At 39.2% G+C, this 15,314-nt stretch overlaps 1 protein-coding gene and 1 long non-coding RNA gene across 2 annotated transcripts in view; one reads left to right on the forward strand and one right to left on the reverse strand.

Moving 5' to 3' along the window:
- Positions 1-6,750, reverse strand: part of EPHX4 (epoxide hydrolase 4) — a 28,132-nt gene extending 21,382 nt beyond the window's left edge. The window contains exons 1-2 of the mRNA XM_004420854.2: positions 6,371-6,750; positions 4,012-4,097 (exon numbers count right to left, since the gene is read on the reverse strand). Of these exons, the coding sequence (XP_004420911.1) occupies positions 4,012-4,097; positions 6,371-6,601 (317 nt within the window). The 5' untranslated portion in view covers positions 6,602-6,750. The remainder of the gene's footprint in view (positions 1-4,011; positions 4,098-6,370) is intronic.
- LOC101389572 (uncharacterized) lies at positions 6,239-8,824 on the forward strand. The gene is made up of 2 exons (XR_015555976.1): positions 6,239-6,496; positions 7,819-8,824. It is a non-coding gene; the product is annotated as an uncharacterized LOC101389572 (long non-coding RNA).
- Positions 8,825-15,314: the final 6,490 nt, after the last annotated feature.

The raw sequence follows: 15,314 nt of genomic DNA on the forward strand, positions 1-15,314 counted from the left end.
GGTCAGACACAGATTTGGAAGTATGAATGGACACAGAACCTTTGATCTTTACTAGGATATCTGTGATTTGTAAAAATTTGCAAAAGCATTGCCAATTAAGATATATTTGAAAATGTTAATAAGAAGTGTCTTTCTTAACTAAGCCATAGCAGTCTTGTTAATCTTGTCTCTGGGTTGTAACAAAGGAATGAAACAGTTTGTTTCCTTAAAGATACTCATCTATCAATACATATGATTTTATTATTTTCTCATAGCCTTACTTAAAATTTCGTGTTGATTTTTTTGTCTTTGTAACTGAAGCTCAGCTCTTCCCTCTTTATAATCCCTCATACCCAATCAATACAGTTCTGCAGATTTAACCTCTTAAATATTTATTTAATCACTTTTCCCATCCATCCCTTCTATCCATACCTTAATTCAGGCCTCCATTAATGCAGCAGTGTATCGATTGGTCTAACTGCGTCCATTTCATTCCCCTCAGCTCCATCTTCTACAAAACCAGAGTGATGCAGCAAAAGCACAAACTCGCTCATGTCATTTCCCTGCTTAAAATCTTTTCTTGATTCCCTGTTACTCATAACGTGAAACCCAAGCTCGTTATTCTGGCAGACAAAACCTCCAAGATTTGACTCGCCCAATGTTCCAGCCTGACTTTTTTACACTCCATCATTCGCTACATAATAAAAAGAGCTAACATCTATATCAGTCTTACTACATGCCAGGCACAATTCTAAGTGCTTCACAGATAGTAACGTTGATCTTCAAAACAATACTGTGAAGTAGGTGTTATTGTTATTCCATTTTACAGATGAAGAAACAGGCACAAAGAGGTTAACTGATGTGCTGAAAGTGCATAGAATCAGCAAATAACAGAGCTAGGATTGAAACCCAGGTAGTCTGGACCCAGAGTCTGTGTTATGCTCTCTGTGGCACTAAGCCACTTGTAGTGAATAAGTACAGGTATTGTTTTCTGCTTTTATGACTTTATTCACATGATTTCCTTTATCTGAAACATAATTCCTCCCCACCATTCCCCTACTCCCTACAATCTCTGACTTTCACCCCTGATTGGATTCTTCCTCACACTGGGTATCTCCTCTTCCAGGAGACTTTCCAGGCTCCCTCCTTTACACGCAGGTTGGGTGGGCCCCTTCTCTGCTCTCCCACTTGTACGTACACTCTTCAGTGCCCTCGGCATGTGCTTTATAATGATCTGTAGGTGTCTGGCGCTTCCACTCGATTGTGAGCTCCCTGGGTTGTCTCGCAGAATATCTAACCCATGTAGGTGCTCAATAAAGATTTTTTGAATAAGTGAAACAACAAACAAATGAAAGCACTGAATCAGGATGGTGCTAGAAGTACCAGTTGTTCATTAAAACTCTGTCCCAGTTCAAACCTTGAGCCTGACAACCAAAGTTCCCGAATTCCTGTTAGGGAATTTATATTCAATTTCTATTAAAATGTGCATCGTTTTAACAAGTATCTGTGTCTTCATTTAGAATTCATTTAATTAGAGATTTCGAGGTAAAAATTCGACTCAATGTGTACAATCCCACAACATTTTACATTTAAAATGGTATTAGAGATTATGCAAACATAATACCCACATATTTCATTATCTTATTAATAATTTAAATTGCCTTACAGATCAATTCAACTATCGCTATTATCAATGAGTGGAGCCAAACTATTTCTTAAACATTTCTAAGAAATAGGGCAACCGCTATCTTAATAAGTTACAAAAGAATATTTAGATGTAATATTCCTGGAGTTGATTTAAAAAAGGGTATTTGATTTACACTTTAAATCTAAACCAAAAAAGAAATCGCCCCAGCGATAGACTGATGGGCATGTCACTCCAATGAATAAAACAAAAACAACCCCCTTGATACAGAAATGAAACATATTATAAAATCAGTAACTCCTGAAAACATTATAAATAAACAAAACTAGCTATTTTCATCCACGTTGTTTTTTTTCTGGTAGCTTTAGGTAATAGCAGAGGACACTTTAAAAAAAGCAACCTCTTTCCTAGTTATTACTCTTAACATAAGGAGGGCTCCTGGTTTAGCAGTCTAGTTACTTTCAGATGCAGAATATCCTTTTCTCCTTCACAACAGAGAAAAAGCCGTAGTCATCAGCCTCTGTGCTCAGCTGTCCGTATGAAGAGCCCTCACTTGCCTCAGCACTTGAGTAATGATGACTGCATTCCATACAGCTGGTGGTGAAGACAACTCAAAGAAATTGCCGGCATCAGCTCAAAATACTTTTAAAAGCGATGCAAATTGAGGTAGAGAGTAGGAGAAAAATAATCTTTTGACAAACAGCCTTATTTTGGGCTAATTTAGCCAAAGGTCTCATAGATGTGTATCTTGTTTGATGTTTCCTTTAGATTTTAAGAAAGAATACCCAGGATTTTATTGTTTCTGTGTAACATCTAATAGTATATATTATATGTCACCAATTCTCAACAGCTATTTTTAATGATGATAAATGCAGATAATACATTACATTTCTATAGTGCTTTACTGTTTAAAAAGCACTTTTACACACATTGCCAATTTATGATTATTTTGTTTTCACTGTATCAAATATTGTGACCTACTTGATCTACAAACAAGCTTATAATTTCATGTGTATTTAGGCAAAACTTGATTAATAGAGGAATAATATATGCATTTATAATGTAAATTGAAGCTCTTTGGGTTGTCATCCTCCATTCTTTTCAATGCCTAATACTTCCTGGTACACTAGCATCCTCAATGCATTTATTAATAAAGTCCCTTTCACTCATCAAGTATTAACTAAAGTGTGTTAGGGTAATACCTCTTTCAGAGCTAGATGCATTTTCAATCAGGATTTTGGATGACACAAAATCTTTAAAACTCTAAAGGAGGTAAGGAATATGTAACGGTGAATCCTAGGTGTTAAGAGTGATAGGTGGGCTGGCCTTGTTGCTTAGCGATTACGTGCACGCGCTCCACTGCTGGCGGCCCAGGTTCGGATCCGGGCCCCCACCGACGCACCGCTTCTCGGGCCATGCTGGGGCCACGTCCCACATGCAGTAACTAGAAGGATGTGCAGCTATGCCATGCAACTGTCTACTGGGGCTCTGGGGGAAAAAAATAAATAAATAAATAAATAAATAAAATTATTAAAAAAAAAAAAAGAGTGATAGTAAGGGAGAAATTCAGGGACACAGCATTGTCCCAGACCTTTAAAAAGATACCACGTATTCTACCTTTGAGTCAGCTCAGAGAATATTTTTTTTCATCCATTTCTTGGCCAATTTAGTTTATGAACCATCTCAAGATCATAGCCCTGTGCTATCAAAAATCTGGTTTTCTTTTCACCACCATGATATGTACCATCTTTTAAAAAGATATTCATTTAAAAAAAAGTTTAATCATGTGTTGTTTTCATCTGTACTTATTTGGCTCTGTGGGGTTCAAAGGAGAACAGAACATTTTCTCCTAGGTAAGTAGCAACTGTGTATTTTTGGCTATAGGTTTTCTTCCTAATGTGGAATATTCAGGTCCTTAATTTGTCCTGCATTAATATGAGTCTGTTGCTATGTGCATAGGAAAGAGTTCATTTTCAGTTTCCATGAGTCCTCTTCTCTCTCTGCCTTCCCCTCACCCTAAGCCTCACCAAAAGCTTCCAGGTAGCAGGCACTCAAAGCCTTTGCCTCTTTCAAATCTACTTTCCCCACTCGATGTTGTATTTTGTCCATAGTAGGTACTATAAAAACTGTCTGTAACTGACTATTTCAGAAATTTGAAACATTAAAAGAAACTTCTTTGATTCTCAAAAAAAATTAAGTGAGGATGGTAACATTCAAGTTTCTCTAGAATAGAAGGAAAACCACTCCTGTGATTCAGGGACATTTAGGAATGCTAACTCTGGGCAAGCGATCATAGAGTAGGGTCAGTTAAAAGTCATTACAAGAAAATGACACTATGATAAGCCAAGTCTTTAATGCAAAAAAAAAAAGTTAGTCCGTAAGTTTACCAGAATTCTGGAAATCCATGAAGCAGCAGCATTAGTGGTTTGCCTCTTTCTCCAGCAGCAACATAATGAAATCTTAACCCTGAATCCTGCAGTAGAAAACAGAGAGCATGGAATTTTAGTGATGTTTTGTGCTAGTTGTCAAAGTAGCACATTTAGTATTTCCATTTCATTAAAAAAAAAAGCCTCAGTTGCATTATTTTTAATATCAAGAAATAAAATAAACATTAATTTTCAAAAAGAAAAAACTCCATGATTTATCAATAGGGTAAATTGACAGATTCACTTTTGTCAATACTCCCTTTATAGTACCTTTCTTCTCGTTCTACTTACAAGGTCAATTTTTATATTATGACCTTCTGATACAATGTCACAATTTGTGACTTTCATCTTGCTGATGTGTCACATTTCATCTCATTCAAATTCTGCAGGACATGGAAATAATTCCGATCTGAATTTATATTCCTGTCATGTTTACGCCTAGTCATGTACGTTTCTCAGCTTGCCCATCAAGAGCTGTGCCATCAGTTATATAATTCACACCTCCTTTCCTTATTTTTAGTTCTCTCCTTCCCACATTATTATTTTAAGTTGAGAGTTGTATGTACAGTTCCCCTTGCTGCCTGCTTCTCCTGTCATGTCAGTGTATTCCTAACAGCAGAATGCTCTGAGTGCATGAGACTTCACTCTGCATGCGGGAGACAAGACCGCCCAAGGAAAATAAAAAGCATGGAAGTGAGACAGGAATACAGCAAGCACGAAGCTAACCGAAGAGAGGAAAGTGGAGAAAAAGGCAAGAAAGAAAAACAAAAACTCAGAAAGAAATGAGGAAAGAAACCAAGAACCAAAAGCTGAGCACGGAGACTGGGTTTCATATCAGGTAACCCAAGCAATTGGGTTTTCAGATGTGAAAAAATCTTAAAGGTCATCTAATTCAACCCCATCATTTTTGCAGATTTAGAAACTGAGGCACAAGGATGTTAACACAGGTCATAAAGATGGCTGAGGGCAGGGCTGTGACTAGAGCCCCCATCTTGTCCTACCTCCCAGGACAATATTCTTTCCACTCCTTGGTTCTGTGTCTCTGGGGAAACTCTTTAGGTGACCAGAGTCAGCAGAAAGGAATCCCGGATGATTCTTACACTGCTTTTCCTCTTCAGGTTTGATGAAGATAAATGTGACTCTGCCCTCAATTGCAGAATCCCTTCCTGGAAGTTCAGTAACTTCTTTTATCTGTGGTGAGTCTTGGAAGATGAAATGCTGTGGGCACTTGATTGGATTTAGTGAACAAATACTTTACTGCACTTACTATGTGCCAGATACTGTTCTAAGTTTTTCATTTTATTTTGTTTTGTTTTACAAATATTAACTCATTTAATTCTCATATCAACCCCAGGCTGAATAAGGGTAAGAAGGACATACTCCTTGATCTTCTGAACTCCAGCTGCTAGGCAATCTAACTCCTAATAGGAATCCGGGGCTTGGTGACATAAATATCCCCTCATGTGAGGCTTGTTTTGAAAGGTCTGTGAGTCAGACTGTAGAGAGCATCACAGGGGCCATTTCCCTTCACCACCTGGAGCCTCAGGAAATAGAATATCCGGAGGTCGTGAGGAGGCTTGGGACAAGCATGGAGTCTGCATGCATGGTTGACATTTACTTTTCATTTCAAGCCTTTGGTCTCTGACTTCATAAGTCTGCTTCCTTCCCCACAAACATACTCCATTTATTTATTGTTTCATGCTGCCTAGGTCATCTGTGAATGCTCCAGTCTGTTGATCGGAATAAACTCCTGATATCCAATGACTTTATTTACTCCTTCAATCTCTAAAATTTGGGCAAGGACAGCCTCCTGAGACAGTAGGGCGCCAGCAGGAATAATTCTCTACAGCTTATCTGAGCTCTAAAGGGCAAAAAGGTGACAGGAGAGCAGCTTCCCCTTCCATTAGGAAACGGAGCGGAATTATTCTGGGTTGTTGTGGTGGAGGAGGAGGGGACAGTAACATAATAGGACCCTGATTAGAGAAACTCCACATAACCTTCCCTCTCTCTCTCTCTCTCTCTCTCTCTCTCTCTCTCTCTCTCTCTCTCTCTCTCTCTCTCACACACACACACACACACACGCGCGCGCACACGCCAAACAGGGAACGTAAAGACACACACAGTCCCGACCTCTCTCCCGCCACACCTCGCCCCTCTTGCCTCCCCTTGGCATCTTCCCGGTCCCCGCCGCGCGCCCTGCGAGCCCCGGGAACACTAGGGGACGCTGGGCCGGGGGTCAGGAAAGGAGCAGCCCGGCGCTCTCTGCTCTCACGGCCGTCACGTTCCCTCCCGAAACCGCCGGGCCCGCGCCGGCCTTCACCTTGATCCGCACGTAGCAGTGGGTACCCAACGAGGGGTCGTTCAAGCACGCGGGAGGGTGTTCCCGGGCAACCCGCCGGAAGGTCTGCGCGGGTCCCTTGCCGATGCTCCACAAAAGTTTGAGCAGGTAGATGGAGGCGCAGAGCCCGCAATAGCAGTAGACCAGGGACCAGAAGAGCAGGGACCGGATCCTGACCATCAGGCAGGGCAGGCAATCCCGCAGCCCCGCCATCGGGCGGCGGCGGCGGCCCTTCGGGGGCGCGGGGAGCAGCGGCGCTCACTCGGGCTCCGCAGCGATGCAGCGAGCGTGGCGGCGCGTCAGGCCCGCCAGCCCGTTCGCCGTCGCCCGCTCCGCGCGCGCCTCCCCGCCGGCCCCTGGGCGGCCGCGCCCGGCCCGCGTCCGGTGTCCCAGCGGCGGGCTCCCGCGCTCACGGTGCGCGCTCGGGGGCCGCGGCGCCCAGCGCCGGGGCGCCGCCAGGCAGACCCCTGCGCTGCGAGGTCCGCCCAGGACTGGGCAAGGGTAGAGACCCAGCCTTCCTCCGCAGAGAGCGAAATCCCATTTCAAAATTGCTAAACTGTGGGGGAAAATGAAGGTGAGACTTTCCCAAAGCATCCTAGGTACTGTGGAAGGAAGCGCCACTCTTATTTTGGCCAGTGTTCAAATCCTCCCATTGCCGTTAACTGTTGGAATTTCATTAGGCCTTTTTCTGGATCATAGAATTACAGGGTGCGTGGAGGGGGGAAAGAAAGCGATTTTCACACTACATAACAGACATTATTACTTTACTCATCCCTAACAATCTTCTAAAGGGGTTGGAATTACGCAACTAGCTTCAGAATCGTTATCAGCCCTGCTAGGCCTCCCTGGTTGTGAAGTCAAGCCTCTGGAAACCTCTGGTCTGTTTTCTGTCTCTCTAAATTTTCCCGTTACAAAAATATTGTATAAATGGAATCATGTAGTATGTAACTTTTTTGTTTCTGGCTTCTTTCATATAGCATAATGCATCTGAGATTCAACTATGCTGTTACATATATTGTTTCTTTTTTATTGCTTATTAGTGTTTCATTGAATGGATGTACCATAATTGTTTATCCGTTCTTCAGTTAAGGGACATCCGAGTATTTTCCAGTTTTTGATTGTTATGAATAAAGCCCCTTATGTAAAGTTTTTCGTGTAAACATAAGTTTTCATTTCACTTGAGTAAATACTTAGAAGTGGGATTACTGGGTCAGATGGTAAGTGTGCATTTAACTTTATGTGAAACTGCCAAACTTGTTTCCAAAATGGCTGTGCAATTCCATATTCACATCAGCAATGTGTGAGAGTTATGGTGAGGTCGCATTCTTGCAAGCACTTGATATTGTCAAAAAAATCTTTTTAACTTTAGGCGTTCTAAGAGGTGTGTAATGGTATCATTAAAATTTTAATTTAGTTGCTTTCGCCGCCAGGGAGCCTTCCGGCCCAGCAGCCCCTGAGGTCCTGAGGTCCTGAGGTCCTGAGGTCCCCGCCCCTGCGGTGTCGCAAGAGAGAGCCGGCTGGGTCCAGAGCCGCGTGCGGAGTTTTCGGGCATGCCCCGCTGCTAGCTGGCTTTGATCCTGAAAGCCATGCAGCGTCCAGAGACTGCTGCTCCTTTGAAACGTACGATAGAAGCCCTGATGGACAGAGGGGCGATAGCGAGAAACCTGGAAAACCTGGGGAAGCGAGCACTTCCTTATAAGATCTTTGCCCACAGCCAGCAGCACAGCAGAGGAGGTTGGAAGCTGAGATCATTGATTTGAGGCCTTTTTTCTTTTGCTGCGAAGGTATTTCTTGGTGGATTTTTATGCACCACCACCAACTGTTGAAAGCATAATGGAGTACTTGTCTCGAGACATTGATGTGATTAGACCAAATGTTGTAAAACTCCCTCTGACTCAGGAAGTAAAAGAATGTGAAGGGATTGTCCCGGTCACACTTGAAGAAAGACTATTCCACGAAGAACAGGAAGTGAGAAGAGTCACCAGATTTTAGCCGTATATTTAATTCTCTCATTTTTGAGCACCATGGATTAATAATTTACAAGCTTGACCTTTATACAAGAGCGTGTTACAGGCGCCATTTGATTTTTTTAAAGGTATTTTTAGCTCTTGATTCTCTTTGCTGTGAGAGGTGGGGGAATGGCTTGCTTAGAGCCACTTTGTGATCTGGGGTACCAGCACACCGGTCTTGATTTTGTTTCATTAGTGTAATTTCTTTGTCAGTGAGGACTTTTGGCCCTACAGCAACACTAACACCATCTTGAAGAGGAAAACTGCGTGTATTGCCAGCTAGTCATTCAGACTGTGTAACCATGCAAAATAAAATAAGACCACTGTAAAAAAAAAATTTTTTTAATTTACTTTTCCCTAATCACTAAAAATGTTGGATAAATTTATGTACTTGTGTGCCACTCAAATACATTCTTCTCTGACAAAGCATCTGTCCAAATCTTTTACTGATTTTTTAAAAATTCGGTTGCTTGTTTTCTTACTATTGAATTTGAGAGTTCTTGGTATATTTTGGATACAAATCCTTTATCATGCATAATGTGATTTGCAAATATTTTCCCATTCTATGTCTTTTCTTTTCATTCTTATAAAAGAGACTTTAGAAGAGCAGAATTTCTTAATATTGATGCCATCCAATTTATCACTTTTTTCTTTTGTGGATTGGTACTTTTGGTCTTGTATATAAGAAATCTTTGCCTCACTCAAGGTAACAAGGAATTTTTCCCCCTATGTTTTCTTCTAGAAGTTTTATAGTTTTATGTTTTATATTTAAGTCTATGACCCATTTTAAGTTAATTTTTGCATAGAGTGCAAAGTATGGGTTGACGTTTATGTTTTGCATGTGGATATCCAATTGTTTTGGCACCATTTGTTGAAAAGAATATTCTTCTTATTGCACCTTTGTTGAAAATCAGTTTACATGTGGGACTATTTCTGGACCCTCTAGTCTGTTTCATTGATCTATATGTCCATATTTCTCCAATACCACACTTGTCATGACTATTGAAGGTAGTATAGTAAGTCTGGAATTCAAGTACTATGAGTCCTTCAACTTTGTTTTTCTTTATCAAAATTATTTTGGCTGCTCTAATTAGTTTACTTTTTCATACAAATTTTAGTGTTAGTTTGTTAATTTTGGCAAAAATTGTTGCTAGGAATGCATTGAATCTATTAATGAATTTGGAGAGAACTAATATTTTAACAAACTTAAGTTGTCCAATTCATGAACATGATATATCTCTCCATTTATTTAGATCTTCTTTGATTTCTTTCATCACTTTTTCATAGTTTTAAGCATACACATATTGCATATATTTAGTAAGATTTATACCTAATTATTTCTTTTTTATATTATATTGTAAATGCTACTTTTTTCAATTTCCGGTTGCTTATTGCTAGTATGTAGAAGCATGATAGATTTTTGTTTTTTGTCTTGGATACTGAGACCTTGCTAAACTCACTTATTAGTTGTAGTAGCTTTTTGAAAGACTCTTTGAGATTTTTCTTTATAGATAATCATGTCATCTGTGAATAGAGACAGTTTTGTTTCTTCCTTTCCAATATGTTTGCCTTTTATGTCTTTTTCTAGCCTTATTGCATTGGCTAGAACCTCCAATACAATATTGAGTAGGAGTAGTGAGAATGAATATCCCTTGTTCCCAATCTTAAGGGGAAAGCATTCAGTCTTTCACTATTAAGCATAATGTTAGCTGAAGAATTTTTAGATGCCATTTATCATGTTGAGGAAGTTCCTTTCTATTTCTAGTTTCTGAGATTTTGTTTTCATAAATGGAGGTTGAATTGTGTCAGAGAACTTTTTGCTTCTCTTGAGATATTCATACTTTTTCCTCTTTAATCTACTGATATGGTTAATTGCATATAAAATTTTTTGAATGTTGAACCAGGCTTTCATTCCTAGAATAAACCCAATTTGGTCACAAAGTATTATTTTTTTTATATATTGCTAAAATCAATTTGCTAATATTTAGTTGATGATTTTTGCATTTATATTTGCTCTTCTTATATATTCTGGAAGAATTTATATAGAATTGGTATTATTTCTTCCTTAAATGTTCAGTAGAATTCTCCAAAAAAGCCATCTAGGCTTGGAGCTGGTTTTTTATTCTTTTTTTAGGGTTTAAAAATACAATTCAATTTATTTAATAGTCATAGGACTTTTAAGGTGACCTATTTCTTCTTTGTAGTTTATGTCTTTTAAGAATTTTATCCATTTCATATAAATTGTTGAATTTATGGCCATATAGTTCTTCATAATACGTCCTTATTATCTCTTGAATGTCTGTGGGCCTGTAATGTTCTCCCTTTCATGCTTGACATTTGTAATTTTTGTCTTCCCTTTTTCTTTGTAAGTCTGCCTAGGGGGTTATCAATCTGATTGTCTTTTAAAAAAGAAACAGCTTTTGGTTTTATTGATTTTTTTCTCTATTTTTTGTTTTTAATTTCATTGATTTCTGCTTTCTTATTTCCTTCCGCTTGATTTAAGTTTAATTTGCTTTTATTTTTCTAGTTTCTTAAGGTAGAAGCTTAAAATGATTAATTTGAGACCTTTCTTCTCTTTTAATATAAGCATTTAATGCTAAAAATTTTTCTCTAAACACTGCTTTTACTGCATCCCACAAATTTTAATATGTTGTGTTTTCATTTTCATACAATTCAAAGTATTTTCTAATTCTTTTTGTGATTTCTTTTACCACGGATTATTTAGAAATGCTTAATTTCCAACTATTTTGGGGGATTTTGCAAATATCTTTTTGTTGTTCATTTCTAGTTTAAATCTGGTATGGTCCAAGAGTTTACCTTCTAAACTACCTATTCTTTTAAATTTGTCAAGGTTTGCTTTATGTCCCTCAATATGGTCTATTTTGGTGAATGTTCCAACTGCATTTGAAAAGTGTATTCTGCTGTTGTTAACTAGAGTGTGGTATATATGTCAATTAGGTAAAGTTGTTTGGCAATGTTGTTAGATCCTTACTGATTTTCTACTTGTTCTAGCGATTGCTGAGAGAAGAATATTGAAATCTGTCTGTAATGGTGGATTTGTCTATTTCTCTTTTTAGATCTATCAGTGCTACTGATTTTGCTTTAGACAGTCAATTATCTTTTGGAGCACTTATAGAGAAGAAAAAGTGAATTTCATAACTACATCCATTTATTCCATTCCCAGTGTTCTTCATTCATTGTATAGATAGAAGTTTCTGTCTGCTATCATATTCCCTCTACTAGAAGAACTTCTTTTCCTTGTAGTACAGGTCTGCTGGCAATAAATCCTTTCAGTTTTTGCTTGTTTGAAAAAGTATTTATTTCTCCTCCAATTTTGAAAATATTTCCAGTGGCTATAGAAGTCTAGGTTGAAAAGATTTTCATTTTAGAACTTTAAAGATGTCATTCCATTGTCTTATGGCTTTTACAGTTTCTGATGAGAAGTCTGCTGAATTCTTATCTTTGTTCCTCTGTATTTAATGTCTTTTTTTCTTTGGTTGCCTCAAGATTTCTGTCTTCGGCTTCAGCAGTTTAAATGATATACCTAAGTGTGTGGGATTTTGTGGGGTTTTTTTGGTATTTATCTTGCTTAGCATTCTCTGAGCCTCTTGAATTTATGGTTTTGTATCTGTCATTATAATAGAGAATATATATTGAATGGAATATTACTCAGCCATAAAAAAGATGAAATCTTGCCATTTGTGACAACATAAATAGACCTTGAGGGCACTATGCTAAGTGAAACAAGTCAGACGTAGAAAGCCAAATACCATATGATTTCATTCATATGTGGAAGATAAAACAACAAACACACACACAGATGCACAGATTAGGTTGGTGGTTACCAGGGGCGAGGGGAGGCTGAAAGGAGTAAAAGAGCACATATGTATGGTGATGGATGGTAATTACCACTTTGGGTTGTGAACATGATGTAGTCTACACAGGAATCGAAATATAGTGATGTACGCCTGAAATTTATATGATGTTATAAACCAATGTTACCTCAAATAAATAAATAAAATAAAAAAAGAAAATATATATTGGTCTCTGCCCCTGGTCCTGGCACAGAGCTCCTGAAACCCTTGTAATTTCCTAAGTGAGAAAAGCACTAGGAGCATCTCTTGTTCTAATATTTGGACTTTGACCTGTTCCTGACACAGGACTCCTGAAATCCTTGTAAATTCCTAGTGATAAGAGCACCAGGAGCATCTTTTGTTCTAATGAGTGGGCTCCTGGATGGCTCCTGGATGGGGGCTAGTCACCAGAAAGACCAAGCCATGATTAGAAGCTTGGAATTTTGAGCCTCATTCCCCACTCTTGCAGAGGGGAGCGGGGCTGGAAATGGAGCTAATAATTGACCATGCCTATGTGAGGAGGCCTCCATAAAAAACACAATAGTTTGGGGCTCAGGGAGCTTACAGGTGGGTGAACACATCCAGGTACCAGGAGGGTGATGCACCCCAACTCCACGGGGACAGAAGCTCCTGTGCTCGGGAGCTCACCTCATGTGAGCTCCCGACCTCACCATATGTATCTTATCATCTGGCTGTTCATCTGTATCCTTTATCATATCCTTTAATAAACTGGTAAACATAAGTAAGTGTTTCCTTGAGTTCTGTGAGCTGCTCTAGCAAATAACTGAATCCAAGGTAGAGGAGGTCATGGGAACCTCTGATTTGTCCGAGTTGGACAGAAGTTGTGGGTAACCTGGGAACCTAAGGCTTGTGATTGGCATCTGAAATGGGGAACAGTCTTGTGGGACTGAGCCCTTAGCCTGTGAGATCTGATACTATCTCCAGGTAGTGTCAGAATTGAGTTAAATGTTAGGACACTTAGATGGTGTCACAGAGAATTGCTTGGTGGGGGAAAAACCCCTACACATTTTGTGACCAGAAGTGAAGTGTTCTATGTGAGTAGTCTATGGGGGAGACACACAGAAAGAAGAACTGAGGATTTTTCCCTACTCAGGAGAAGGAAAAACTGGAGGTATTTTCCAATACATATTAATTTTGGAGAATTTCCAGTTATTGTCTCTTCAAATATTTCTCTGGTTCCATTCTCTCTCTCTTCTCTTTCTGAGATTCCAGTTAGACATATGTTAGACTTTAATACTGCACTACAGCTTTTGGATGCTCTGTTCTCTTGGTTCCACCACACCTGACTTTTTGTGTTCTTTGCTTTTTTGTTTGGGTAATTTCTTTTGATCTATATTTAGGTTCACTGATTCTTTACTTGGCTGTGTTGATTCTACTGATGAGCCCATCAAAAACATTCTTCATTTCTGTTACCATGTTTTTCATTTTTCCAGCATTTCCATTTGATTTTTCTTATAGTTTTCATTTCGCTGTTGAAATTACCCATCTGATCACACACTGTCCATTTTTCCTCTAGAGCTTTTAATAATCATAATCATTTTAAATTCTCTGATACTTCCAACTATGTGTCATCTTTAAGTCTGTTTCTATTGATTGCTTTGTCCCTTGACAGTGAGATTTTTTTTTTTTTTCTTCCTTGCTTCTTTGCATGCCTCATAATTTTTTGTTGAAAGACATTTTGTGTAAGACAATAGAGACAAAGATATATATATTTATGCCTGCAAATTGACACATTTTTTTTTGTTAGGTCTTTAGTGTGGAGGTTGAGTCAATCTAGTCAGGAGTTGAGCTGGATTTGGATTTTATTGTTGCTATGGTTATCCTCAGCACACCACAGATTTCAAATTTCTCTAGTGTTACCATGTGTTTAGGGTGGAGACTAGTTTGCCAGTGAATTTTTCTCAATATCTGCTACATGCTTATCTTTGTCTTTTTTTTTTTTTTTTTTTTTTGCTTGAGGAAGATTAACCCTGAGCTAACATCCATGCCAGTCTTCCTCTATTTTGTATGGTGGATACTGCCACAGCATGGCTGGTAAGCAGAGTAGGTCCGCGCCCAGGATCCAAACCAGCAAACCCAGGCCGTCAAAGCGGAGCACGCAGAACTTTAACCACTTGGCCATGGGGCTGGGCCCTAAGTCTTTCTTTATGCTTAGTGTTACAGAAACAGTCTTTCTCCGTGCTCTTGCTCCTCTGATAGCAATAGACTGTTTTTACTTACTACCGAATACTTATTACCCTGGTGGTAGGAAGTATAGAGGGGAGAGGGGCATTCTCTGCTGTCTTAATTCAGTCTCACAAGCAGGCACTATGTCCTTGGATATCGGGGTGGGACATTTTCAGTGATCTTTCCCTGCCCCCAGTGACAAGGTATATCTTTAATGGTCTGGACCCACAATGTATTTCCTGCCCCTCTCTCAGGATTAGAGGGTTTATTTCTATTTCCCTCTCCTAGAAGCTTAAGGCTTGCATTCCTTAGGGAAGATAGGAGAGAGGGATCTGGGGCCGGGGGACCTTTGTGCTTTTCCTATATCTGCTGCTGTTCTCTTCCAAGCCTACATCAAGAGGATGGCTTTCTCAGAACCCTCAGTCTGTCCCCAAGTCTTTCTTGTTAAGTATTGATGAGGTCTGTGGAGAAGAGCCTGTTACAAATTTCTGTTGTACTCCCACAGGTTCCTTATTCTCAAGCTAGCCCACATCCAGCCTCTAGCAATTTGTTACAACTTTTAGATAATTTTTTTTTTTTTTTGGTTAACAGATTATATAGCCTTTGGTGGTATCTGCCTCAGGTAAGCCAGTGTTTTATGTCTTGTCTCTCCCTTGATACATTTGCCTTTTCTTAGATTTTAGCTTATTTGGTTACCCTGCAACCTCAACCCTCAGATTAATTTAAGAAAAATTGTGAATTTAAAGAATTTTCTGGCTTTTTAATTTGTTGTTATGGCGGGACAAATGCTTTTTCAGCTTTCTAGATCCTAAGTGGAAGCCTGAACTCCCGAATTTTTGAAAACTGAGATATAATTGACATATAACATTGCATTAG

Source organism: Ceratotherium simum, chromosome 2 (genome assembly GCF_057802395.1).
Source record: "Ceratotherium simum simum isolate JZ-2026a chromosome 2, ASM5780239v1, whole genome shotgun sequence".
Lineage (NCBI taxonomy): Eukaryota > Metazoa > Chordata > Mammalia > Perissodactyla > Rhinocerotidae > Ceratotherium > Ceratotherium simum.